Source organism: Bufo bufo, chromosome 1 (assembly GCF_905171765.1).
Source record: "Bufo bufo chromosome 1, aBufBuf1.1, whole genome shotgun sequence".
Classification (NCBI taxonomy): Eukaryota; Metazoa; Chordata; class Amphibia; order Anura; family Bufonidae; genus Bufo; species Bufo bufo.
Window position 1 is genome coordinate 46,526,689 of NC_053389.1, and position 26,883 is coordinate 46,553,571.

Below are 26,883 nucleotides of genomic sequence, written 5' to 3' on the forward strand. Positions count from 1 at the left end.
CTCAATGTATGTATTTCTGTATAGTCTCATGGATATATTACTCTTTCTCACTGCAGATCACAGTGTTACAGCTCTCAGCCCTACTGAAACAGGCGGATTCCAGCAAGAGGAAGCTCACCTTGACACGTCTGGCCTCCGCACCAGTCCCATTCACTGTTCTCAGCCTCACTGGAAACCCATGCAAAGAGGATTATCTGGCTGTGTGTGGACTGAAGGTTAGTTTTCTCGAACACATGGATAGTATTACAATCATTGACACAATAATGTGTTCCTTACCATTTCCTCTGCCTCTTATTACCTCCTAGGACTGTCATGTCTTGACATTCAGCGGCTCAGGATCGGTTTCTGATCACTTAGTCCTTCATCCCCAACTCGCCACCGGCAACTTCATCATCAAAGCGGTCTGGCTACCCGGCTCCCAGACTGAGCTGGCCATTGTTACTGCTGATTTTGTCAAGGTTAGTAAAACCGGGTACGGACTGTAAAATGTGAAAACTATGCCTGGGGGGGTTGTGGACCTTGTTGTGCTGAGGATTTGGTTGTGAAAGTTGTGATTTTATCTTTTCTCCAGGTTTATGATCTGTCAACAGATGCCCTCAGCCCCACCTTCTACTTCTTACTGCCCAGCTCGAAGATTAGAGATGTCACATTCCTGTTTAATGAAGAAGGGAAGAACATTATAGTGATCATGTCATCTGCCGGCTACGTGTACACTCAGCTGATGGAGGAGTCCAGTAGTGCTATGCATGGTCCGTTTTATGTTACCAATGTTCTGGAAGTCTCTCATGAAGACTTAAAGGTTTGTGAATTGTGTGGTGTGTGATGAATCTCTCATAAAGCACAATACATTGGTATTATCTCACATTTGCTTTCTGCTGCCGTTTCTCTTACAGGACAGTAATGGGCAGGTCGCGGGCGGAGGTGTATCTGTTTATTACTCGCACGTGCTTCAGATGCTTTTCTTCAGTTATTGCCAGGGCAAATCCTTTGCTGCCACCATTAACCGATCTTCACTGGAGATAATCCTGCTTTTCCCTATCAACATTAAGAGGTGAGATGAAACTACAGATGGCCTGTATTTCCGCCCTATCAGTCAGGCCAGTAATTGGTAGGCTTCCACAAAGTTTATGCTTCATTCTCACACTGCTGCTCCAAAATCACATATGGCTGATTCTGAGATCCGGGAATAAAATAGGCTTGACAAAGGTTAAGTGCATAAAAATACGTAAAAGATGAATACAAAAGATAACCTACAGAGTAAAGTAACAGTCGCCTAGACCTTGAGCAAATGAGCGCGCTCCCCATTGTCCGGTTACCCAACATGGCGTCTGGCCAACACCCATATGATACAAAGAGAAATGGTAGTCGCAAGACACATCTTACCCTGATGATGTCCTCAGTGGAGCTAACCTATCTGTTACATGCCTAGATGTTTTCTAGCTCCTCCTAAAGGTCGTCAGTGTGCAGTATGCATGTACAGTTAGTTCAAACCCTTAGAACGCGCCCTGGAACCGCTAACCAACTACATGACAAGGAATATCTCTACACTAAAAGGATAGGGAAAGAAGCACCAAAAGTAAACCTTCCCTCACACTGGTGCAACATTGGTCTATGCAAAGCTGTAGTGAGAACTGATAACTCTGGAGCATAATAGTTTTTATTCTCAATAAATTCCATCCTCATTATATTAAACAGTTCCAATGGAGGAAGCAAGACCTCGCCAGCACTCTGTCAGTGGTCTGAAGTCATGAACCATCCCGGATTAGTATGCTGTGTCCAGCAGACTACAGGAGTTCCTCTAGTGGTCATGATCAAACCAGACAGCTTCCTCATCCAGGAGATTAAGACGCTGCCAGCAAAAGCGAAAGTAAGTGTTAATCAAAAGTCCGCAACCTGCAGGAGGTGAGACCGTTACGATGCACAGTATGCATGTCCAGCATCTATGGTCTTTGTCAATATCGTACACCTGTGGTTATCCTGTCCGTAGGAAGGAGGATACCCAAGTGAACGCTTTCTGCATTCTCGTCTGCGCATGCTCTGAACAGTCACTGACTTCACCCAGAGCATGCCTTGATACAGACAGCAGGACCTCCTGTAACTCTGCATGTGCTGGACACATTCAGTTCCTGTGGTGGCTGCATAGAGGTGAACAATTTGAGAAAGCAGTCATATGTGTAAATCGGTAGAATGCTGCCATCTTGTTTCCTATGGACATGTAACAGCAACGCTGTCGAAGTAGCCCATACATTGGCATCCAGGGGCATTTTAATGCGCCTCTGCAGTAAAGTTTGAGGAGCATTACAGTTTATTGTGCCACAACTAACAGTTCAGAGTCTTTTAGCAAATAGGTTTATAATGGAACCAACCGCACCAAACTAGAGTTTATTTGTAGTAAGCATTTTTCTCGCCCATATTCCTTGGGGGACACAGGAAACCATGGGTATAGCTCTGCTCCCTAGGAGGCGTGACACTAAGTGAAAGCTGTAAGCCCCTCCTCCATCAGCTATACCCTTCAGCCTGGAGAAGAGACTGCCAGTTTTTGCTTAGTTTCCAAGGAGGCAAGACACCCCCTGCTTATGCAGGGTTGTTTTCCTATGATTTTTATTTTTGCGTTATTTGTTGTTTTTAATTCGATTTTTTTCTACCTACAGGGACAACAGAGGCGCATTAGACCCCTCTGTTTCTCCCGGGGTTGAGTTGCGCCAGTGCCGGTAATTCCGCACTGCCGCCTCCCCCACAGAAGACAAGGTGGACCAGGGCAGCCTCGCTCCCCTGCGTCCCGCCAGCTCAGGGTCGCCCGCACGCCAAGTCCCTCCCCCGGTTTCCTGCCACTGCGGTGCCAGGAGCTGAAGGGGCGACCCTGCTGGACGGATTGAGGGTGAAGACAGCGGATGGTGAGAGTGGCTGCTCCAGCCTCCCCTTCCCTCCCTCCCACCGCTGCTACGTCCCCCATGGCCATGGCCACTGCTACATGCCACACTGCTACAGCCATTCCCCCCCCCCCCCCCCCCCCCCCCCCCCCCCCCCCCCCCCGGGCAATGTTGGAGGGGAGTTTTATCTGGGCACAGGGACGCTGCCTTACAGGGGACGGCTGCAGGCAAGCAAACCGTCTGCCACATCGCAGGAGGGAGCTCTGGTTGAAGCAGGCGCGGCGGGGGCCGCTTACATGGCGTGAACGGTGCCATTTCATGGCCGGCACTTCATCACTTGGGGGGTTAAAATCAGAGCGGCAGAGGGGGGGCGGAGCTTCCTACATGCGCTCCGCTACTTCCGGGTTCATCGGGCTCCACTTCTCACAGTGCTGCGTGGAATCCTCTCTGCGGTGCGATCCGAAGCCGTTCATCTCCGTGCTGCTGCCTCTCCTCCACAGCCTCCTCAGTCTGTTCCCCTTACCGCTGCCGCTTGCATCATCCGGGTCTGGTAGGACTTTTAACCCCCTCCGTGCCACAGTACTGTCGCTTGGGTGTTATCCCCGTTCTTTTTCTTTGGGGTCTCCCACTTTAAGTGCAACATCTTTGTTCCACCATGTCAGACCCTTCTGCAGCCGCCAAGCCTTGGTACCATGCCTGTACTGCTTGTAGGGAACCCTTTCCCCGGGGGCAGTCTGATCCGCACTGTACTGCATGCCGGGCTCCACCGCAGCCTCAGTCGCCCGCTGTGTCGCTCCCTGCTGCCTCTGACCCGCCTGACTGGGCTAGATCCCTGTCCCAGGCCGTGGAAAGCCTCACTCATGTCGTGGGCCGCCTAATAGACAGGCCACCTACCCCGCAGGACGCCTCTCTGATTGTCGCGCCCTCCGGGTCCACTGCTTCTGCCGCTGCAGCGGGTTCACTCTCTCTTAGTGACCCCTCCCGAGCTAGGCACTCTCAGAAGCGTATTAGAGTAGAGCGAGCCTCCTCCTCTGAGGCCTCACTCTCCCCGCCACGCGTGCGCACCCAGACGAGCCTCTCCTCTCCAAAGGATTCGCTCTCTGAAGGTGAATTGGCGGTTTCAGATTTGGAAATGGACTCGGCCCTGCCATCCAAGCTAGCCTCAGCGATGGGTCAACTCATCTCTGATATTCGTGACACCTTTTAAGGTGCAGGATGATCCCCCTAGCTCGGACGCAGCTAGCGTCTCCTTTATCAGACCCAGGCAGGTCTCAAAAGTCTTTCCAATCCACTCTGATTTCTCCTCTGTGGTGTCTAAGGCTTGGGCTCGCCCGGACGCCCGTTTTGTCAACCCCAAGAAGCTGGACATTTGCTATCCTTTTCCAGCCGATGTCGTGGCCACATGGTCTTCCCCACCCAAGGTGGACCCCCCTGTGGCCCGGCTGTCAAAGAACACGGCCATCCCTGTTCCCGACGGGTCCTCTCTTCAGTCAGCGGAGGACCGTCGCATGGAGACCCTTTCCAAGGGCATTTTTGCTGCCTCCGGTTCTGCTCTCAGACCGGTTTTTGCCTCTGCTTGGGCAGGGAAAGCAATCTCTGCTTGGGGTGCGCAGCTGGAACAGGAGTTGGACTCGGACGTCCCCATCCAGGACCTACGTTCCTTGGCCCAGCTTATTATTCGGGCCGGGAATTTTGTTTGTGAGGCCTCCCTTGATGCGGGAGCCCTTATTGCACGCTCCTCCGCCCTGGCAGTTTCCGTCAGGAGGGAGCTCTGGCTGAAGGTTTGGAAAGCGGACGCTGCCTCCAAACGTTCCTTGGCGGGGCTACCGTTTGCGGGTTCCCGCCTTTTCGGGGTCCGCCTAGACGAACTTATTTCGGAGGCCACGGGTGGTAAAAGCACCCATCTTCCTCAACCCCAAGCCAGGGGCGCCCCCCGCGGACGCCCTGGTGCGTCTCGTTTTCGGTCCTCCCGCAGGGCCTCTGGTGCTCCCACCACAGCTGCCGCTTCGGCTCCTCCCCAGGACAAGCGTAGGAAGCCGTTTTTTCGGGCGCAGCCCTCCTGGCGCAAGCCGCAGGCTGCCCGCACACCCGCAGCAAAGCAATCCTCTGCCTGAAGGCGCGCCCCCACCCACCCGGGTGGGGGGCCGGCTCCTCCTTTTCAGGGACGTCTGGTTGGCTCACGTCTCCGACGCCTGGGCCCTCGAAATTGTGTCCTCCGGATACAAAATCGAATTTGCATCCTTCCCTCCAGATCGGTTCTTTCGCTCCCGCCCGCCGCGGGACCCGAAACGCGCGGCTGCGTTCTCCGCGGCCGTTCAAGCCTTACTGGACAGGGGGGTGATTACCCCCGTTCCTCTAGAGGAAAGGTTCCAAGGGTTCTACTCGAACCTCTTTGTAGTTCCCAAGAAGGGAGGTTCGGTGCGGCCCATTCTGGACCTCAAAAAGCTCAACCGTTTTCTCCTCCTTCGACGGTTTCGGATGGAGTCCCTCCGTTCCGCGGTGGCTTCCCTGGAGCAGGGAGATTTCATGTCTTCCATCGATATACAGGATGCCTACCTCCATGTTCCGGTAGCCCGGTGTCACCATCGCTTCCTCCGATTCGCCGTGGGGGACCTCCACTTCCAGTTTGTCGCCCTTCCCTTTGGGCTGGCAACAGCCCCCCGGGTGTTCACCAAGGTCCTGGCCCCGGTTTTGGCCTTACTCCGTTCCAGGGGTGTTTTTCTGCTACCGTACTTGGACGATATCCTCATCAAGGCTCCGTCCCTTTCTCAAGCGGTTGCCAGCGTGGATCTCACTCTAGAGACTCTGGCGAGGTTCGGTTGGGTCATCAACTTCCCCAAGTCCTCCCTTCCCCCCTCCAGACAACTGGTCTTCCTGGGAATGCTTTTAGACACGGGAGCGGCGGAAGTACGTCTTCCCTCGGAAAAACGTCTGATCCTCCGTGGGGCGGTTCGGGGTCTCCTTCTCCACCGTCGACCGTCCTTCCGCTTCTGCATGCGGGTCTTGGGGCAGATGGTTGCCTGCTTCGAGGCGATCCCATTTGCGCAGTTTCACTCCCGCCCTCTCCAACGGGCGATCCTCTCCTCCTGGGACAAATCGCCGCAGTCTCTGGATCATCCCTTCCATCTATCGCCTCCGGTGAGGTCATCTCTCCGCTGGTGGTTACAGTCCCCTCTTCTGGGCAGGTCTTTTCTGCCACTCAACTGGTTGGTGGTTACAACCGATGCCAGTCTCTTGGGCTGGGGAGGCGTGTTTCCTCCCCGATCCGTCCAGGGCATTTGGTCTCCATTGGAGTCCAAACTCTCGATCAATGTCCTGGAGCTGAGAGCGGCCCTTCTGTCTCTACGACACTGGACTCATCTGTTGAAGTGTCATCCAGTTCGTGTACAATCGGACAACGCCACGGCTGTGGCGTACATAAACCACCAGGGGGGCACTCGCAGCGCTGCTGCAATGAGGGAGGTCTCCAGCATTCTCCGTTGGGCGGAAGCCCACGTCCCGGCCCTATCGGCAATTTTTATTCCAGGGGTGGACAATTGGGCGGCGGACTTCCTCAGTCGCACCACTGTCGACCCCGGCGAGTGGTCTCTTCACCCGGAGGTATTCGAGGCCATTTGCCTTCGTTGGGGCATACCGGACGTGGACCTCATGGCCTCAAGATTCAATCACAAGGTCCCCGCCTATCTGTCCAGGGCCAGGGATCCGGGAGCTTGCGGAGCCGACGCCCTCGTTCTTCCTTGGCGAGGCTTCACGCGCCTATACATATTCCCTCCCATCCCTCTCCTGCCCAAGGTCCTTCGGAAGATCGCGGCGGAAGGCGTCTCGGTGATTCTGGTCGCTCCGGACTGGCCCCGCCGGTCTTGGTATGCCGACCTCATGCTGCTCCTGGCAGACGCGCCCTGGCCGCTGCCCACCAGGGAAGATCTTCTCTCTCAGGGACCGATCTTCCACCCGCGTTTAGGGTCCCTACGTTTGACGGCGTGGTTGTTGAGACCACCGTCCTGACGCGCAGGGGTTTTTCTGCGGACGTCGTCCGCACCATGATCCGCGCCCGTAAGCCGTCCTCTTCTAGGATCTATTATAGGACCTGGAGGGCCTTTTTGGGGTTCTGTGCCGATCTGGGGATTCCTCCGCTCCGCTTTTCTCTCCCCACCGTTTTGTCCTTCCTGCAGAGCGGACTGGCCCAAGGTCTAGGCCTGAGTTCTTTGAAGGGTCAGGTGTCTGCGCTGTCCATTTTGTTTCAGCGCCCACTGGCCCCCCTTGGTCCTGTCAAGACCTTCCTTCAGGGCGTGGCTCACGCGGTTCCCCCGTACCGCCCTCCGGTACCGCCCTGGGACCTGAACCTGGTTCTCTCAGCGCTCCAGGCTTCTCCTTTCGAGCCTCTGCGGACGGTTTCCTTGCGACTTCTGTCCTCCAAGGTTATTTTCCTTGTAGCCGTCACCTCTCTTCGGAGGGTGTCCGAATTGGCGGCACTTTCCTGTCTGGAACCTTTCCTAGTGTTCCACCAGGACAAGGTGGTTCTTCGTCCGGTCCCTTCCTTCCTTCCTAAGGTGGTCTCCGCCTTTCATCTGAACGAGGACATCGTTCTCCCCTCTTTGTGTCCTTCCCCTTCCCACCCGCGGGAGAGGAAGCTTCATCGCCTGGACGTTGTCAGGGCGCTCAAGGTTTACCTGGAGGTAACCAGCTCTTTCAGGCGTACTGACTCGCTCTTTGTGGTTCCGGAGGGGTCGCACAGAGGGATGGCGGCATCCAAAGTTGCTATCGCCCGTTTTGTCAAGATGGCTGTTACTGAGGCTTATCTCGCCAAGGGCAAGGTTCCGCCCCTTGGTGTTACCGCTCACTCCACTAGAGCGGTCGGGGCTTCCTGGGCTCAGAGGAATCGGGCTTCTACGGAGCAGATTTGCAAGGCGGCCACTTGGTCCTCCTTGCACACCCTCACCAAGTTCTACAGGGTGCATACTCATGCGTCGGCTGACGCCGCTTTAGGCCGTCTGGTGTTGCAGGCGGCAGTTGATTGATGCCTCTGGTGTTGGTCTAGTTTGTTCTGGTCCCTCCCTTCTGGGACTGCTCTGGAACGTCCCATGGTTTCCTGTGTCCCCCAAGGAATATGGGCGAGAAAAGGAGACTTTTGTATTACTTACCAGTAAAGTCTCTTTCTCGCTCTTCCTTGGGGGACACAGCACCCGCCCTTCATTTGGGTTACAGTTGTGGTTCCGGCTTGGTTGCCCCCGTTGGGGCTAGACAGTTCTTTTTTCCGGTTGGTGGTTATTTTTCACTACTTGGACACGCAACTGGCAGTCTCTTCTCCAGGCTGAAGGGTATAGCTGATGGAGGAGGGGCTTACAGCTTTCACTTAGTGTCACGCCTCCTAGGGAGCAGAGCTTTACCCATGGTTTCCTGTGTCCCCCAAGGAATATGGGCGAGAAAGAGACTTTACTGGTAAGTAATACAAAAGTCTCCTTTTGTAAATTTCCGTTGCACCTCCCCCTCCCAGAAGTAGCAAGGGCTAAAAATATGGCTACCAGACCAAAAAGTCATGCATTGTCCATACTGTAAAGTCTTACCTGACTGCCCTTGTTTTCAGATTCAGGATATGGTAGCTATACGGCACACAGCTAGCAATGATCAGCAGAGGACAACCATGATTCTTCTGTGTGAAGACGGGAGCCTGCGTATTTATATGGCCAATGTGGAGAACACGTCATACTGGCTCCAGCCATCTTTGCAGCCCAGCAGCAGTATCAGCATCATGAAACCTGTTCGCAAGCGCAAGCCTGCAGCTGTCAGTGAGTAGCTTTCATCATCTCTTCTGATATGCGGTGCGTGTAGCATTTCTTTGATGATAATGCAGTGTTTTCTCTTCTTTCTGAAGTGACACGGGCATCAAGTCAAGTGACCTTTCCCATTGATTTCTTCGAGCACAACCAGCAGCTTACAGACGTAGAATTTGGCGGCAATGACCTGCTGCAATTGTATAATGCCCAGCAAATCAAGCATCGCCTTAATTCCACAGGAATGTACGTGGCAAACACTAAGGTATGCAGAATAAGATGCTGGATCTAGTTCACGGTCTGCAGGCCCTGCTCTGTCCACAGAGCTAATGTTTTGTAATTCTCTCCCGATCAGCCTGGAGGATTTACTGTGGAAGTCACCAATAACAACAGCACTATGGTGATGACAGGAATGCGGCTTCAGATTGGCACGCAGGCCATTGAGAGAGCCCCTTCTTACATTGAGATGTTTGGTCGCACAATGCAGCTTAATCTCAGCCGATCACGATGGTTTGACTTTCCGTTTACACGAGAAGAAGCGTTACAAGCTGATAAGAAGCTCACCATATTCAGTAAGTAAGGGAGAATTACAAACACAAGGGAAGCAAAACCAGGCTTTATAGTGTCGTCCCTGGAGATCAGCACTGTATGCCCTATAAGCATACAGCGGGTTACATCGCCCCTAGGATCCCTTTCTTTTGCACAGTGTACCTTTTTTTTTTTTTAAACTGAATTTGTATAGGGTAGTGAAGCTGACTACGGTATTCTGTACAGCCGAAAAAGATATGCCGACATCCCCTGGCCTGTGTCAGATGAATGGGTACCTGTGAATATGTTTGACTTGCACAGTAAACGTACACTACAAGTGCAGTGTGATTGCACCCTAATACAGACATTATGATTCCTCCAGAGCAAGAGGCACTGTTAGTAGCCACTGTCAACTTAAAGGGGTTATCTTGGAAAAGATGATGACCTATCCTGAGGTCATCGTTATCACATCAGCAGGGGTCAGAGCCCCGGTGCCGATCAGCAGTTTCAGGGAGCCGCTACTCCCAGCAGCTTTCCAAGCAGCGCACCATGCATCGTATAGTGGCTGTGCCTGGTATTGCAGCTCAGTCCCATCGACTAATGGGGCTGAGCTGCAACTAGGCCACCTGACCAATGTACGGTGACATCACAGGCCTGGGAACAGGCTGCAGTGCTCACGGAGTGCCCAGCCTCTTCTAACAGCTGATCGGCGGGACAGGTCATCAGTGAAGTACCTCCTCGCCTCATTGTTTTGTAACTCAAAACATCCCTTTAAGGAAAAGTTCATGGAACCGTTGCTTTGCAATGCTATTTGTATCGGTATATTAACAAGTTGGGCAGTATTGTGCAGCCTTGCAACCCTTTTGCTCTAGGTCTACAAGGTACTGGTTTGATGACACCCCCTTCCCCCCACAATTACATCTGCAGGTCTTTGACTTTGTACTGTTTTGCTTATTTCAGTTGGTGCCTCGGTAGATCCAGCTGGAGTCACTATGATAGACGCTATAAAAATATATGGAAAGACAAAGGAACAGTTTGGCTGGCCAGATGAACCCCCAGAAGAGTTCCCCTCTGCCTCTGTGAGCAGTGTCTGCCCACCAAACCTGAATCAAGGCAATGGATCCACAGACGGCGAGACTGCAACACCACCCTCAAGTAATGGCACAGCCATTGAAAGGTAAGCGCCAGGGCTGATGTCACATCAGATGTGTAACAGTGAGCCAGTGAGGGGAGCAGGATTAGCACTGGCCACTTAAAAAGGGGTTATCCGACCCCTGAAATGCCCCCCCTCCCATGTGCCTGGGCCCCTCACACACAATGTACTTACCTGGCTCCTCGCGCTTCTGCCCGTGTGCGGATGAAAACATCCGGTGTCAGCGGGGGCTGCAGCTAATGGCAGGTGGTGACTGGGACGAGCCTCCCTAGCATTGTGGATGACACTGGGGAGGCTCAGCCCCATCACCACCTGCCATTGGCTGCATACAACCCCACCCCCAAAACGTATGTTTTCATCCTCTAACTCAGAGAAGCTGCTGAGGCTGTACGGGGACCAGGAGCGACGTGGGTGCCGGCGATCCAGGTATTGTGTTTGAGGGGCTCGGGCAAATGGGGGGAGCATTTCAGGGGTCGGATAACCCCCTTTAAAATGACTTGTTTACATTCTGGGGTTCACCCTCCTCTCGAGCCCCATTAGTTCTCGTGGCTTCACATGTTTTTATTTTTGTTGTTGTTTTTCTTCGCTCTTCAAAAGTTCTGACCCAGAACCTTTAACCATCTTGGACCGGTTAGTAAGACTTCCTTACTCTGCACGAGTGAGTGTGCGCACAATCCCCGCTGGTGTACCTCTTGCGCTTGTTTGAGTCTTTGGCCCTAAGTGCATGGCGGTGTCTCGGGAACCTAGTGGTTTTAGGCTAGTCTAACCAGCCATTCTACCTAAGTGGCTGGTGGATAATGATTGGTGAGCTTTGGGCATGAGTCTGTCAGCAAATTAATTGATCAGGTAGGCATACTGTTTAGGTATGATAAATGATGAAAACACGTTAAAAGTCCTATAAACCCCTGGAATAGCAGGGAACACTACCAAAATGCAATACGATGTTGGCACAGGCCTGTGGCTTTTGAGTGGTTTGGCTTGTGCCCAGGCACTTTCTCGCATTAACCCCTCACCTTTGTGACCTTTTTACCTGATATGCCTTAACACAATAAAGCCATACTCCTTGTCTCAAGCTGTCAACACGAGGCTATGCTTCAAATCCGGCATAGCTGAGATTCTCCAGAAGTCTGTTACATGCAGTGTTTTCTTCTCTGTACAGGCTGGTGGGAAGCTCTCTCGAAGCTCTGGAAAGCTGTTTTGCCTTTGGACCAGTGCCTGAGAAGGTAGGGGGTTAGTTTTAGATTATACGGAGATGCCTTCGGTCATCAGCCCGCTAATGGACAACTTGTTTACTTGGCTTAGGAGAAAAGCAAAGCTTCAGCTCTGGAACTGGCAACAGTCCTGCTCTCCATGCCAACACCATCGAGCGTCCAGCTCCAGACAAAGAGTCTCCTGGCCAGTCTGCACACAAGCCGGTCTGCATACCATAACCACAAGGTAAAAACCTGCAGGGGGGATGTTATCATGTTTTTATGCTATGCCAGTTTTCTGCCATAAAAAGTTTGCTTGTTTTGTGCCTAAATTCGTGGAGTTTTGTCGCTTTACACTAGGGATCGACCGATTATCGGTTTCACCGATCTTATCGGCCGATATTCAGGATTTTGAACGTTATCGGTATCGGCATCTATTTTGACGATATTCCGATAACGTATGGGGAACACAGATCGCGCTGCTGTCAGCGCTCTCCGTGTTCCCTCAGCAGTACAGGGGAGAAGGAAGCAGTGTCTCCTCCCCCTGTGCTGCCGCCAATGAGAGGAGAGAAGACCAGAGGAGGGGCGGGGCTGTGGCCACTGCGCCACCAATGATGTTAACTCATTCATTCAAATTGAACAGGAGGCGGGAGCTGGCTGCAGAATCACATAGCCGGCTCCCGACCTCTATGAGCAGTAGCTGCGATCTGCGGTAGTTAACCCCTCAGGTGCTGCGGATCGCAGCTACCGCTCATAGAGGTCGGGAGCCGGCTATGTGATTCTGCAGCCAGCTCCCGCCTCCTGTATATGAATAAATGAGAGATTTATGTCCATTGGTAGCGCAGTGTGCCCCCCCCCCCAGTATTAATCATTGGTGGCGCAGTGCGCCCCCCACCCCAGAATTAAAAACATTGGTGGCGCAGTGCGCCCCCCGCCCAAGCCCCCCCAGTTTTAATCATTGGTGGCAGTGGCCACAGGGTCCCCTCCTCCTCCGATCGGAGCCCCAGCAGTGTAAGTCTAGGGCTCCGATCGGTTACCATGGCAGCCAGGACGCTATTGAAGCCCTGGCTGCCATGGTAAGCTCCATGCTGCTGTGTGCACAAAGCACAGAGCAGCAGGGACAGTGTGAGATCCTATTCACCCTGATTGAGATCTATCAGGGTGAATAGGACAAGGGTTCTAGTCCCTAAGGGGGCTAAAAGTTAGTAAAAAAAAAACACCAAAATATTAAGTATAAATGAAAAAGAAAGATTTACAAAAAAAAACTACACATTAACAATAAAAATATTGATTTTCAGCAGATTTGTGTAGGATTTTTTTTTTTTTCAAAAATGACATTTCACAGAATATCGGTATAAATTATCGGCTATCGACCTGAAAGTTCACAAATTATCGGTATCGGCCCTAAAAAATCAATATCAGTCGATCCCTACTTTACACCGCCCTCACTACTTGGTATGTAAAGTAGTTTCATGCCAAATTTATCATTGCAACTTTTTTTGGGGAAAAAAAAAAGTTGGTAAAAACAGTCCCAGAAATACTTAATTAGCAGGGTGGTGTAGGAAATGTGGAGTACCGTTTCTAGACGGTTTAACAGGCATCTGTCAGCAGTTTTGTACCTATGACACTGGCTGACCTGTTACATGTGCACTTGGCAGCTGAAGGCATCTGTGTTGGTCCCATGTTTATATGTGCCTGCATTGCTGAAAGAAATATTTTAATATATGCAAATGAGCCTCTAGGAGCAACGGGGGCGTTGCCGTTACTCCTAGAGGCTCTGCTCTCTCAGCAACTGTTGCGTCCTCTGCACTTTGATAGGCCCTGTCAATCAAAGTGCAGAGAGAGCTGAGCCTCTTGGCGTAACGACAACACTCCTGTTTCTCCTAGAGCAGTGATGACTAACCTTGGCACTCCAGCTGTGGTAAAACTACAACTCCCAAGATGCCCCCCTTGCTTGGCTGCTCCCAGAACTCTATAGAAATGGAGCATGCTGGGAGTCGTAGTTTCATCACAGCTGGAGTGCCAAGGTTAGCCATCACTGTCCTAGAGGCTCATTTACATATGCTAATTTTTCTCAAAAATGCGGGGACATAATGTTTGTAAATTGAAAACTTGTTAATAAAAATTATCTGATTTAAAAAAAAAAATGCGGGCACATATGAACATGCGACCAACACAGATGCCTTAAGCTGCCAAGCGCACATGTAACAGGTCAGCCAGGGTCATAGGTACAAAAGTGCTGACAGATAACCTTTGTAACAAATATCGCACGGCCTTTGATAAATTTGACAGAGCAAAAGTGACTTTAAAAAGTGTTTGGTTATTTAGAACCAAAACACTGGTCTTGAAGGGTTTAAATTCTGGTAATCTCTGTGCAGGATCAAGCACTGCTGAGCAATGCCGTACAAAGTTTGAATTCTTGCGCTCATGATGGAAAGGATTTGGATCCAGAAGTATTCCAGAGACTGGTGATTACCGCCCGGTCCATCGCCATCATGCGCCCCAACAACCTTGTTCACTACACAGACTCTAAATTGCTGTCAGGAGAGACAGGTGAGTGTGCTGGCGATCCCTGTAGTTCACATAACAATCACTTCAAAGATTACAGATGCATATAAATCTTGTTTTCAGATATTGATGAAGGCAAAGACGTTGTGAAGACCGGTGAAGGAGAAGAAGTGTACGCCTTCATTACACAGCTTGTCAACCAGTTTTGGAAACTACATGCATCTAAACCCAAGAATGCTTTTCTGGCTCCTGCTTGTCTGCCCGGTAAATGGCTCACAGGTTTTTTCCCACCTTACAAGCCTAGTCTCCAACAAATGTCCCCCAGCAGATATATAGGTCATGTTTTCTCTCCTGCAGGTCTTACCCACGTGGAAGCAACAGTCAACGCCCTGGTGGACATCATACATGGATACTGCACGTGTGAACTGGACTGCATTAACCTAGCCTCTAAAATCTACATGCAAATGTTGCTGTGTCCGGTGAGTGACTCTATCTAGTGTTTTCGCCTTTGAGGAGTGGAGATACGTAACGTTAAGTACTGGGTTTTCAAATGTATTTATTTTTTTCCAGGATCCAGCTGTTAGCTTCTCCTGCAAACAGGCTTTAATTCGGGTCCTCCGTCCGCGCAATAAACGCCGTCATGTGACTCTTCCATCTTCTCCACGTAGCAATACACCCCTGGGTAAGCGCACTCTCATACTGTCAGCATATAAGCTATATAAGGATTCACTCGGGCCTGAACCAGGTTCCCCTCTGCTTCCTGTGATGTGTTGTCAAGTACTGGTGGCGACCCACAAGTGTTATCCCTGCTCTTGGTGTCACAACTATGCGTGTATTCTTCTTGAATTTTATCCCTGACCGTTTTTGTGCTGGCAGCCGTGTTATTTTGGCTGAGATACCCATTTCCTCCTTTTTACCTCAATGAATGGAGCATCTTGATAGACACCCGTACATCATCATTTCAATTCCCTCTAGGTTGGAGAGCTTGGTTTCCTTCAGGTGTGGCTGTCATTAGGATGCCTCCGCCATACAAGGACCTCTTTAACCGTGAGCACTCGGGTTTCTATCACCCTTGGCTAGGAAGGGTCTCCTTTTATTGTGTTGGTTATAGTGGTGTCACATGCAAGGCAGCCATGTTGTTTAGTTGGGTGCTAGTGAATAAGGTTTTAATCAATGTGCTTCTGGCCAAGGAGACAAGGACGACGAAGATGATGATGAAGCAGAGGATAAGATCCAGACTTGTGGAATACCAAATGGAGAACACGTCCGACAGCAAAGTCAAGTGCAGAATGAGGTTGACCATGGAGACTTTGAGATGGTGGTGAGAATTGTGTGTACTGACTGAGCATTGCTTTTTACATTCATAGTGTTACATAGCTTAATAGGAAGAGCTGAGTACCATTGCCCCTTATTTTATCAGTCCGAGTCCATGGTCCTGGAAAGTGCAGACAGCGTCAACAATGGTAACCCATCGCCATTAGAGGCTCTCCTAGCTGGAGCTGAGGGCTTCCCACCAATGCTGGACATTCCACCAGATGCTGATGATGAAACCATGGTGGAGTTAGCCATCGCTCTTAGTCTTCAGCAAGATCAGCAGGGTAAGTTAAAGATTAATACAGCGTGCTGTTAAAGGGGTTTGCTCAGGACTAGTGTTGAGCGAACTTGTGTTTTAAGTTCGGCGTCTAAAGTTCGGGTTATCGAAGAATCGCGTTATGGATGCCGCTACCACGGACCGGTCCGTGGTAGCGGGATCCATAACGCGATTCTTCGATAACCCGAACTTTAGACGCCGAACTTAAAACACAAGTTCGCTCAACACTACTCAGGACTTAAATATTGATGACCTGTCCTCAGCATAGGTCATAAATATCACGTCGGTGGGGGTCTGACACCTGCCAGCTGTTTGAAGTGTAGTATATCAGCCATAGCGCCGTACATTGTATAGCGCCGTGTTTGGAATTGCAGCTCAGTCCCTTTCACTTTAATAGGACTGAGCTGCAGAAAGGCTGTCTGATTGTTGTGACCTTACATGCCGAGGAAGAGACTGCAGAGCTCAGGTCTCAGGAGTGAAATGCTGAGGATAGGTTATCAGCGTTTAAGTCTTGGAAAACCCCTTTAATCTTGGGTCTGCTGACCACGTACTGACCGCTCTGTATGGCGCATGATTATCTCACCAGGAAGCAGCAGCAGTGCTCTGGGCCTCCAGAGTTTGGGATTGTCTGGACAAGCACCAAGCTCATCATCTTTGGATGCTGGAACTCTGTCAGACACCACAGCATCAGGTAACGGTAGTGCATGCGACCCCATGGGGACACAACACTAAACGGTTTTAAGACTGCATGTAAATGTTATAGAACAAAACTGGCCAATGCTGCTGTGGTGATTCAGCTGACGCTTGCATTGGGTAATGTAAGGTAATAAACTGCTTTGCCCCTAATAAAGCTGCTCTGCTTCTTGTTGTGGGAGCTGGGGGATCTGTGTTTTGCTGGCTCGGTAGTTAGAGACTGTGTTTTTACCTGTAACAGCTCTCCTCATGCTTATAGCTCCAGCATCGGATGATGAAGGCAGCACGGCCGCAACCGATGGTTCCACCCTGCGCACCTCCCCAGCCGACCACGCAGGTAGCGTGGGCTCAGAGAGTGGCGGCAGTGCCGTGGATTCGGTGGCTGGTGAGCATAGTGGTACGTCTGTCACATTAAGTTTTATAGGTATGAGGCGTTAAAGGGGTTTTCCCATCACAGACATTGGGGGCATATCGCTAGGACCCGCACCTATGCTGAGAACGGAGCGGGGAAAGGTCGTTTTATGTGCGGGTCCCGGAGGTGGGACCCCACCTATCAGACAATGGGGACATATCCTAGCGATATGCCCCCATTGTCTGTGATGGGAATACCTCTTTAAGGCATAAGAGTAATGAGGGTAATAAGAGCTGCAGGTATAATAAGCCCGCCTGATATATGCTGTGTATTATGTGCTGCAAGGATGTGTGTGAAACTTGTGTTTGGCTAAGGTTTCATAGAGCATTGGAATCCTGGTAGATTTAAGAAAGTCTGAGCCCTATAGAACCAGTCTTTACCGTCGTAAGATAGAGTGGGAGACATGGAACAGCCATAAACATTCCCATGATCTGCAACCAAAGGTAGTGTTGGCCGCAAAGGAACGTGTGTGGCTTTTCTCTTAGAGGTATGCAGTCAGCAAGCACACAGCCTCATCACTTTGACCTTTGCTATAAATGGCCTTACCTGTGGGACTCCAAGAAGGAAATGTTTAGGTTGGTTGGTTAGCTCTTCCCCTATTCTTGTGAAATTATAGAGTTGTTTGAGTATTTTTTTTTTTTTTTTTTTGCAAAATCTTTTTAATATATATATCTGTCTTTTCTCATCCAGTATCAGGTCGGAGCAGTGCATATGGGGACACGACAGTTGAGGGTCACCCTGCAGGACCTGGAAGTGTAAGTTCTAGCACAGGAGCGATCAGCACCGCCACAGGACAGCATGAAGGTGAAGGTTCAGAAGGAGAAGGGGAGACAGAAGGCGATGCACATACTAGCAACAGGTCTGCATTGCTTTACAAAACCACCTCTTAGTAAGCTGATGGATTACAATCTGTATCAACACCCTCAACTGAACTTGTCTTTCCATTTAGACTTCATATGGTGCGTCTCATGCTTCTGGAGCGCCTCCTCCAGTCTATGCCTAGTCTCCATACTGTAGGAGGAGTCCGGGCCATTCCGTACATGCAGGTATAAAGCACTGGTCAACTCCTATTCTCTTAGTGACTTTTTCTCTTGGTGCTTGTGTTGACATCTGGTCTCCTTTTTCTTTCCAGGTGGTATTGATGCTGACTGCTGATCTAGATGGAGAGGATGAGAAGGACAAAGGAGCCTTAGATAACCTCCTGTCCCAGCTGATTGCAGAATTAGGTTTAGATAAAAAGGTACCAATGAGATTTAATTGATTAGATGAATAGGATGTGATGCTTGATTTGCATTTGTAATAATCCTCCCCATTAATGTCCTCTAGGATGTATCTAAGAAGAACGAGCGCACCCCCCTAAATGAGGTCCATCTCGTGGTCATGAGACTTCTGAGTGTATTCATGTCAAGGACGAAGTCGGGTTCAAAATCATCCATCTGTGAGGTGTGTGGGATGTTACTTGGCGGCTAACACTATTATATCCAATGCTAGTGATTGTAAGGACCATCAAGGCAACACATTTAAGCAAGTCTGATTTTTAGAGGCGTATTTAGTCTGTATTGTGGTTAATAAGTCTGACCATACACGCTATTTTCTGTGAGACTAATCAACTATCTAATGTGCTAGATATCTTTGTCAGCGGCTTCTCATTCAGAACACATGCACGCTTAACCGAGCATGCATGTGTTTAGGGGGGGGCAGCTGCTGACTAAACCAACATACAGACAGCAGCTATGTATTACAGTGTATGACCAACTTTACATGCTCATCATGCAGTGCTTTTAAAACGTACATTGTATTATGGTCATCGCCTTGATGGTACTTTGTTGTGATTTATTTGCTTAGGACATGAAGAAACCCTGTTCTAGAACCTCTCCACTTATAGTAGATTAATATGCTCTCAATGAACCTGCCATATATAAATCTCTGATTACCTTATATAAAACAAGTATTAATAAATAAAAAAAAAAAAAAAATCCCATCTTTTTTTTTCCCCCAGTCATCCTCTCTGATTTCTAGTGCAACAGCAACCGCTCTTCTAAGTTCTGGAGCCGTTGATTACTGTCTCCATGTCCTGAAGTCTCTCCTGGACTACTGGAAAAGCCAGCAGAGTGATGAGGAGCCTGTGGCTGCCAGTCAGCTGCTAAAACCTCACACAACTGCGTCTCCACCAGATATGAGCCCCTTCTTCCTGCGCCAGTATGTCAAGGTCAGTAGCAAGCTGCTGATGGCGATCTGCAACCCAGAGATAGACGCACCTTCTGTCTTCATGTAGGATCTGGAGGTTGCAAGCAAGTGTTATTGGGGATGTGCTCTGACTCTGTTCTCCCCTCTTAGGGTCATGCTGCAGATGTCTTCCAGGCCTACACTCAGCTGCTGACAGAAATGGTTCTCCGACTACCTTACCAGATTAAGAAAATTGCTGACACCAATTCTCGAATCCCGCCACCCGTGTTTGATCATTCTTGGTTCTACTTCCTTTCTGAGGTGTGTAGATGAAGAGGTGCAACTCCCCATTAAAAACCCTGTAGTAGAATTTCTTTCTGCTGTACATTGCACTTATGTGTAAAGCCAACCTCTGGATAGATCATCAGCATCTGATCGGCGGGGGTCTGACACCCGGGACCCCCGCCGATCAGCTGTTTGAGAAGACAGCGCCGCGGCCTTATCACTGTTTACCGCAGGCCCAGTGACGTCACGACTAGTATCGCTGGCCTGGGCGCGGCTAAGCTCTGTTCCCTTGAATAGAGCTTAGCCCCGCCCAGGCCAGTTGATACAAGTCGTGACGTCACTCGGCCAGCGGTAAACAGTGAGAAGGCCGCGGCGCTGCTGCCTTCTCAAACAGCTGATCGGCGGGGGTCCCGGGTGTCGGACCCATGCCGATCAGAAGTTGATGATCTATCCAGAGGATAGATCATCAGTTTAAACAAAGTGCAGAACCCCTTTAAGCCTCTATAAATCTGCATCAAGTACATGGATATTGGGTGTTAATTAGAATCTATCATAAATTTATTCCTCTTTGTTCAGTATCTGATGATTCAGCAGACACCATTTGTGCGCCGCCAAGTGCGGAAACTTCTTCTGTTCATCTGTGGCTCAAAGGAAAAATACAGACAGCTCCGAGACCTTCACACACTTGATTCCCACGTCCGAGGCATCAAGAAGTTGCTGGAGGAGCACGGGATTTTCTTGCGTGCAAGTGTGGTGACGGCTAGCTCTGGATCTGCCCTGCAGTATGACACTCTGATCAATCTGGTAAGAAGGATGAAGACCAGTGTGCATTTCTGGGGCTGCAATACTGAATGCCGCATGGTGTTAATTAAGCTGTTTGTTTTAGATGGAGCACCTGAAAGCCTGTGCGGAGATTGCATCCCAGCGAACTGTGAACTGGCAGAAATTCTGCATCAAAGATGACTGTAAGCAAGTCAGATGTTGTTGCTTTATTGGTAGCATAGACTGGTTATTAACACATCTAGTGGGGAAGATCTGGAGAAATTAAGCCTCATGTAGAAAAATAAATGCAGTGTACACCATTCACGTCATGGTGCATAGGATACGTTATGCTGTGCTTTTATCCTTTAACAGTCCACTATCTGCTCCTTATATTTGTCTCTCTAGCGGTCCTGTACTTCCTGCTTCAGGTCAGCTTTTTGGTGGATGAAGGAGTGTCTCCAGTCCTTCTCCAGCTCCTGTCTTGTGCTCTATGTGGCAGCAAAGTCCTTTCCACGTCTTCTGGATCTACTGTTCCATCATCAAGCTCTGGGCAGCCAGGATCTCAGAGTAAGTCCTCTACCAAGAAGAGTAAGAAGGAAGACAAAGAGAAGGACAAGGAAGGTAAGACTCCAGTACAATATAACACCGTGGTCATACCTTCTGATAATGACTGGACCACACATTTTAGTTTCTATTTCATGGTATCTTCCAGGCGAGGGGTCCAGTTCTCAAGAGGAACAGCTCTGCACTGCACTCGTCAACCAGCTGAATAAATTTGCAGACAAAGAAACTCTGATCCAGTTCCTGCGCTGCTTCCTTCTGGAGTCCAATGCCTCTTCAGTCCGCTGGCAGGCTCATTGCTTGGCGCTGCACATCTACAGGTTAGGAGAGCCATCATAATGGCTTGTAAAAAAAAAATCCTGATCCATCTTGTTCTCTTGTTCATTTTCTTTCTCACTATTTAAGTTACTAATTTCCTTCACTCAGGAATTCTAACAAGGCCCAGCAGGAGCTTCTCCTGGACCTCATGTGGTCAATTTGGCCGGAGCTCCCAGCCTATGGACGCAAAGCTGCTCAGTTCGTTGATCTCCTTGGATACTTCTCTCTGAAGACTCCTCAGACAGAAAAGAAAGTGAGTACTGTTTGTCAACCAGATGCTTTTCTCGCATGTGCCAATGGTGGGGGGACACAGTCAGTGTCAGTAAAACTGCTGCCACTAGGAGGCGACACTAAAAGAAAAATTGAATGTCTCCCACCAGCAATACCCATGCTGCAGACACTGAGCTAATCAAGCATCTCATGAGTAATTAAAAATTCTTGTTTCTTGTTCCAAAGTTTAAAGAATATTCACAAAAAGCTGTGGAGATTCTGCGAACTCAAAACCACATCCTGACCAATCATCCTAACTCCAACATCTACAAGTAAGTGATTGTCTTCCCAGACAATGGATTATTCTGATTATTCCCAATTCGTTTACTTTTCTATGAATGTTGTATGAACACTTCCTGTTCTATCATTTTTCCGCTTATCTTTCTTCAGCACGCTTTCTGGTTTGGTGGAGTTTGATGGATACTATCTTGAAAGCGACCCATGTCTAGTCTGCAACAACCCCGAAGTCCCATTGTGTGTAAGTTCCAGTCTGGAGGGCTGTTACAGCAATTTATGATGGGGTAAAAGTCTCTTCCTCATTGATTAAGATTTTATATATTTTTTTTTTGGACAGAACATCAAGCTTTCTTCCATTAAAGTCGACACACGCTACACTACTACACAGCAAGTGGTCAAACTTATAGGCAGCCACACCATCAGCAAAGTGACCGTGAAGATTGGAGACCTAAAACGGACCAAAATGGTCCGAACCATTAATCTGTACTACAACAATCGCACCGTGCAAGCCATTGTGGAGCTGAAGAACAAGTGAGAACCTGAAAATGGACGAGGAGCTGCCATTGTGCAGCTCATTGTTAAACTGGGGGGGGAGTGTGCGGGAGGGTGTCATACATAAATAGGGCAGACAAACTCCTCTCATAAATTGATGGCATATCGCTAGCATATGCTACCAATGTCTGATAGGTGCTGTTCCCACCTCGGACCCGCACCTATGTCTAGAACGGATCCCGCAAGGTGAAGGACTGCATAAAATAGCCGAGTGCTGATTCAGCTAATACTGTCAGCCCCGTAGAAGTAACTTGAGCGGTGGCTGCGCTTTCGCTGTGTTCTTCCCATTCATTTCTAGTTAACTTCTGAAAATAGCGGCGCTCACGTCTCTACTTTTGGCACTCCTGTAGAAATAAATGGAGGGCGGCACTGCATGCATGGTCTGCTCTCCTTCACTTTTCGGGCTCCGTTCTAGAGATAGGTGTGGGGACCTGCACCTTTCAGACATTGGTGGCATACTAGCAATATTCTACCAATGTATGAGATTGGCCAACCCGTTTACAAAAATTTTGAAATGCCTAGAAACAATGACTTGCCACTATGATGTAAATTCCAGAGTATTGGATGCTGCATGGCACCATATTGCCATCAGCTCCCCGACCTCAGCAGGGACATCTAGAAACTGCACAACTTCTTTAGCCTATTGCGAATTATCAGAAGATTTCCAATTTGGCATCTGACTATGTCCCATATCAGGTGAGCAGGGTTTCCAGACATTGTTATTTTATTAACCATTCCATTCGTTGCTCTCGTCTTCTGCTCTAGACCAGCACGCTGGCACAAAGCCAAAAAGGTGCAGCTGACCCCAGGACAGACGGAGGTGAAGATTGACCTCCCACTTCCAATCGTTGCTTCAAACTTAATGATTGAGTTTGCTGACTTCTATGAAAACTACCAGGCTTCTTCCGAAACTCTCCAGTGTCCTCGTTGTAGTGCCTCCGTACCAGCCAACCCCGGAGTATGCGGGAACTGTGGAGAAAATGTGTACCAGTGTCACAAGTGCAGGTTAGAATACAGTCTTTCTTCATACACACATGGATGGTGGTGGCTGTTTTTATTATATTTTCTCGCCCATATTCCTTGGGGGACACAGGAAACCATGGGTATAGCTCTGCTCTCTAGGAGGCGTGACACTAAGTGAAAGCTGTAAGCCCCTCCTCCATTAGCTATACCCTTCAGCCTGGAGAGAGAGACTACCAGTTTTTGCTTAGTGTCCAAGGAGGCAAGACACTCCCTGCTTAGGCAGGGTTGTTTTCCTATAATTTTTTATTTTTGCGTTATTTGTTGTTTTTAATTCGTTTTTTTTCTACTTACAGGGACAACAGAGGCGCACTAGACCCCTCTGTTTTCTCCCGGGGTTGAGTCGCGCCAGTGCCGGTAATACCGCACTGCCGCCTCCCCCACAGAAGACAAGGTGGACCAGGGCAGCCTCGCTCCCCTGCGTCCCGCCAGCTCAAGGGTCGCCCGCACGCCAAGTCCCTCCCCCGGCTTCCTGCCACTGCGGTGCCAGTGGCTGAAGGGGCGACCCTGCTGGATGGATTGAGGGCGAAGACAGCGTATGGTGAGAGTGGCTGCTCCAGCCTCCCCTTCCCTCCCTCCCACCGCTGCTACATCTCTCCGTGCCATCTCCCCCCCCCCCCCCCCCCTTCCCTCCCCTTCCCCATGGGCATATCGGGGCCGGCAACTTTACCGGCCATCATTTGGGGGGGGACTTCGTTCTGGTGTTGCAGACCCAGGACAAGCTGGTTCTTAGGGGGGTGGCTACCATCTTCAACGGCAGGGCAGTCAGGGGGACGGCTGTATGAGGAGTTCAGGCGGGGGCCGCTTACTTGGCGCGAACGGCACCTTTTCATGGCCGGCACTTCATCTACCTAGGGGGTTAAATCATTTTGCCGCGCGCGCGTGCGGCTCTGCTTCTCCTTCAGCGCGGCAAGGGGGGGGGGCGGAGCTTTCTACATGCGCTCCGCTACTTCCTGGTTCGTCGGGCTCCACATCTCAGGTGCTGCGTGGAGCTCTCTCTCTGCCGTCCGATCCTGAAGCTATTCACCTCTGTGCCTGCCGCCTCTCCTCCACAGCCTCCCTTCAGTCTGCTGCCCTTGCTGTCTGCCGCTTGCATCATCTGGGTCTGGTAGGACTGTTAACCCCATCCGTGCCACCAGTACTGTTACTTGGGTGTGATCCCCGTTTTTTCACCTGGGGTCTCCCACTTTAAGTGCAACTTTTTTTCCACCATGTCAGACCCTTCTGCAGCTGCCAAGCCTTGGTACCATGCCTGTACCGCTTGTAGGGAAGCCTTTCCCCGGGGGCAGTCTGATCCGCACTGTCCTGCATGCCGAGCTCCACCGCAGCCTCAGTCGCCCGCTGTGTCGCTCCCTGCTTCCTCTGACCCGCCTGACTGGGCTAGATCCCTGTCCCAGGCCGTGGAAAGCCTCACTCAGGTCGTGGGCCGCCTAATAGACAGGCCGCCTACCCCGCAGGACGCCATTCTTACTGTCGCGCCCTCCGGGTCCATCGCTTCTGCCGCTGCGGCGGGTTCACCCTCTCTTAGTGACCCTTCCCGAGCTAGGCACTCTCAGAAGCGTTTTAGAGTAGAGCGAGCCTCCTCCTCGGATGCCTCCCTCTCCCCGCCACGCGTGCGCACTCAGACGAGCCTCTCCTCTCCAAAGGATTCGCTCTCTGAAGGTGAATTGGCGGTTTCAGATTTGGAAATGGACTCGGCCCTGCCGTCCAAGCTAGCCTCAGCGATGGGTCAGCTCATCTCTGATATTCGTGACACCTTTAAGGTGCAAGATGACCCTCCTAGCTCTGACGCAGCTAGCGTCTCCTTTATCAGACCCAGGCAGGCCTCAAAAGTTTTTCCAATCCACTCTGATTTCTCCTCCGTGGTGTCTAAGGCTTGGGCTCGCCCGGACGCCCGTTTTGTCAACCCCAAGAAGCTGGACATTTGCTATCCTTTTCCGGCCGATGTCGTGGCCACCTGGTCGTCCCCACCCAAGGTGGACCCCCCTGTGGCCCGTTTGTCAAAGAACACGGCCATCCCTGTTCCCGACGGGTCCTCTCTTCAGTCAGCGGAGGACCGTCGCATGGAGACCCTTTCCAAGGGCATTTTTGCTGCCTCCGGTTCTGCCCTCAGACCGGTTTTTGCCTCTGCTTGGGCAGGTAAAGCAATCTCTGCTTGGGGTGCGCAGCTGGAACAGGAGTTGGACTCGGACGTCCCCATCCAGGACCTACGTTCCTTGGCCCAGCTTATTATTCGGGCCGGGAATTTTGTTTGTGAGGCCTCCCTTGATGCGGGAGCCCTTATTGCACGCTCCTCCGCCCTGGCGGTTTCCGTCAGGAGGGAGCTCTGGCTGAAGGTTTGGAAAGCGGACGCTGCCTCCAAACGTTCCTTGGCGGGGCTACCGTTTGCGGGTTCCCGCCTTTTCGGGGTCCGCCTAGACGAGCTTATTTCGGAGGCCACGGGTGGTAAAAGCACCCATCTTCCTCAACCCCAAGCCAGGGGCGCCCCCCGCGGACGCCCCGGTGCGTCTCGTTTTCGGTCCTCCCGCAGGAACTCTGGGGCTCCCCCCGCAGCTGCCGCTTCGGCCCCTCCCCAGGATAAGCGTAGGAAGCCGTTTTTTCGGGCGCAGCCCTCCTGGCGCAGGCCGCAGGCTGCCCGCACACCCGCAGCAAAGCAGTCCTCTGCCTGAAGGCGCGCCCCCACCCACCCGGGTGGGGGGCCGGCTCCTCCTTTTCAGGGACGTCTGGATGGCTCACGTCTCCGACGCCTGGGCTCTCGAAATTGTGTCCTCCGGATACAAAATCGAATTCGCGTCCTTCCCTCCAGATCGGTTCTTTCGCTCCCGCCCGCCGCGGGACCCGAAAAGCGCGGCTGCGTTCTCCGCGGCCGTTCAAGCCTTACTGGACAGAGGGGTGATTACCCCCGTTCCTCTAGAGGAAAGGTTCCAAGGGTTCTATTCGAACCTCTTTGTAGTTCCCAAGAAGGGAGGTTCGGTGCGGCCCATTTTGGACCTCAAAAAGCTCAACCGTTTTCTCCTCCTTCGACGGTTTCGGATGGAGTCCCTCCGTTCCGCGGTGGCTTCCCTGGAGCGGGGAGACTTCATGTCTTCCATCGATATACAGGATGCCTACCTCCATGTTCCGGTAGCCCGGTGTCACCATCGCTTCCTCCGATTCGCCGTGGGGGACCTCCACTTCCAATTTGTCGCCCTTCCCTTTGGGCTGGCAACAGCCCCCCGGGTGTTCACCAAGGTCCTGGCCCCGGTTTTGGCCTTACTCCGTTCCAGGGGTGTTTTTCTGCTACCGTACTTGGACGATATCCTCATCAAGGCTCCGTCCCTTTCTCAAGCGGTTGCCAGCGTGGATCTCACTCTAGAGACTCTGGCGAGGTTCGGTTGGGTCATCAACTTCCCCAAGTCCTCCCTTCCCCCCTCCAGACAACTGGTCTTCCTGGGAATGCTTTTAGACACGGGAGCGGCGGAGGTACGTCTTCCCTCGGAAAAACGATTGACCCTCCGCCGGGCGATTCGGGGTCTCCTTCTCCACCGTCGACCGTTCTTCCGCTTCTGCATGCGGGTCTTGGGGCAGATGGTTGCCTGCTTCGAGGCGATCCCATTTGCGCAGTTTCACTCCCGCCCTCTCCAACGGGCGATCCTCTCCTCCTGGGACAAATCGCCGCAGTCTCTGGATCATCCCTTCCATCTATCGCCTCCGGTGCGGTCATCTCTCCGCTGGTGGTTACAGTCCCCTCTTCTGGGCAGGTCTTTTCTGCCGCTCAACTGGTTGGTGGTTACAACCGATGCCAGTCTCTTGGGCTGGGGAGGCGTGTTTCCTCCCCGATCCGTCCAGGGCATTTGGTCTCCATCGGAGTCCAAACTCTCGATCAATGTCCTGGAGCTGAGAGCGGCCCTTCTGTCTCTGCGACACTGGACTCATCTGCTGAAGGGTCATCCAGTTCGTGTGCAATCGGACAATGCCACGGCCGTGGCATACATAAACCACCAGGGGGGCACTCGC

General features: G+C 51.1%; 1 protein-coding gene across 16 annotated transcripts in view; it reads left to right on the forward strand.

Annotated features, from left to right (window-relative positions):
* UBR4 (ubiquitin protein ligase E3 component n-recognin 4) overlaps positions 1–26,883 on the forward strand; it is a 167,508-nt gene that overhangs the window by 79,222 nt on the left and 61,403 nt on the right. For 2 of the 16 annotated variants that reach the window (XM_040422715.1, XM_040422731.1), the window contains exons 40-75: positions 57–215; positions 306–458; positions 572–799; positions 894–1,051; positions 1,696–1,867; positions 8,455–8,656; positions 8,722–8,906; positions 8,997–9,213; positions 10,130–10,346; positions 10,920–10,952; positions 11,482–11,545; positions 11,625–11,759; positions 13,891–14,065; positions 14,144–14,284; positions 14,378–14,499; positions 14,591–14,702; positions 14,996–15,067; positions 15,211–15,350; positions 15,441–15,618; positions 16,198–16,302; positions 16,564–16,701; positions 17,407–17,575; positions 17,666–17,762; positions 17,849–17,956; positions 18,043–18,159; positions 18,716–18,925; positions 19,054–19,203; positions 19,744–19,971; positions 20,054–20,132; positions 20,335–20,550; positions 20,642–20,810; positions 20,917–21,061; positions 21,265–21,350; positions 21,469–21,556; positions 21,653–21,846; positions 22,633–22,872. In XM_040422715.1, the coding sequence (XP_040278649.1) occupies positions 57–215; positions 306–458; positions 572–799; positions 894–1,051; positions 1,696–1,867; positions 8,455–8,656; positions 8,722–8,906; positions 8,997–9,213; positions 10,130–10,346; positions 10,920–10,952; positions 11,482–11,545; positions 11,625–11,759; positions 13,891–14,065; positions 14,144–14,284; positions 14,378–14,499; positions 14,591–14,702; positions 14,996–15,067; positions 15,211–15,350; positions 15,441–15,618; positions 16,198–16,302; positions 16,564–16,701; positions 17,407–17,575; positions 17,666–17,762; positions 17,849–17,956; positions 18,043–18,159; positions 18,716–18,925; positions 19,054–19,203; positions 19,744–19,971; positions 20,054–20,132; positions 20,335–20,550; positions 20,642–20,810; positions 20,917–21,061; positions 21,265–21,350; positions 21,469–21,556; positions 21,653–21,846; positions 22,633–22,872 (5,402 nt within the window). The remainder of the gene's footprint in view (positions 1–56; positions 216–305; positions 459–571; positions 800–893; positions 1,052–1,695; positions 1,868–8,454; positions 8,657–8,721; positions 8,907–8,996; positions 9,214–10,129; positions 10,347–10,919; positions 10,953–11,481; positions 11,546–11,624; positions 11,760–13,890; positions 14,066–14,143; positions 14,285–14,377; positions 14,500–14,590; positions 14,703–14,995; positions 15,068–15,210; positions 15,351–15,440; positions 15,619–16,197; positions 16,303–16,563; positions 16,702–17,406; positions 17,576–17,665; positions 17,763–17,848; positions 17,957–18,042; positions 18,160–18,715; positions 18,926–19,053; positions 19,204–19,743; positions 19,972–20,053; positions 20,133–20,334; positions 20,551–20,641; positions 20,811–20,916; positions 21,062–21,264; positions 21,351–21,468; positions 21,557–21,652; positions 21,847–22,632; positions 22,873–26,883) is intronic. The other 14 variants (XM_040422800.1, XM_040422810.1, XM_040422820.1 and 11 more) reach the window with 12 other exon arrangements.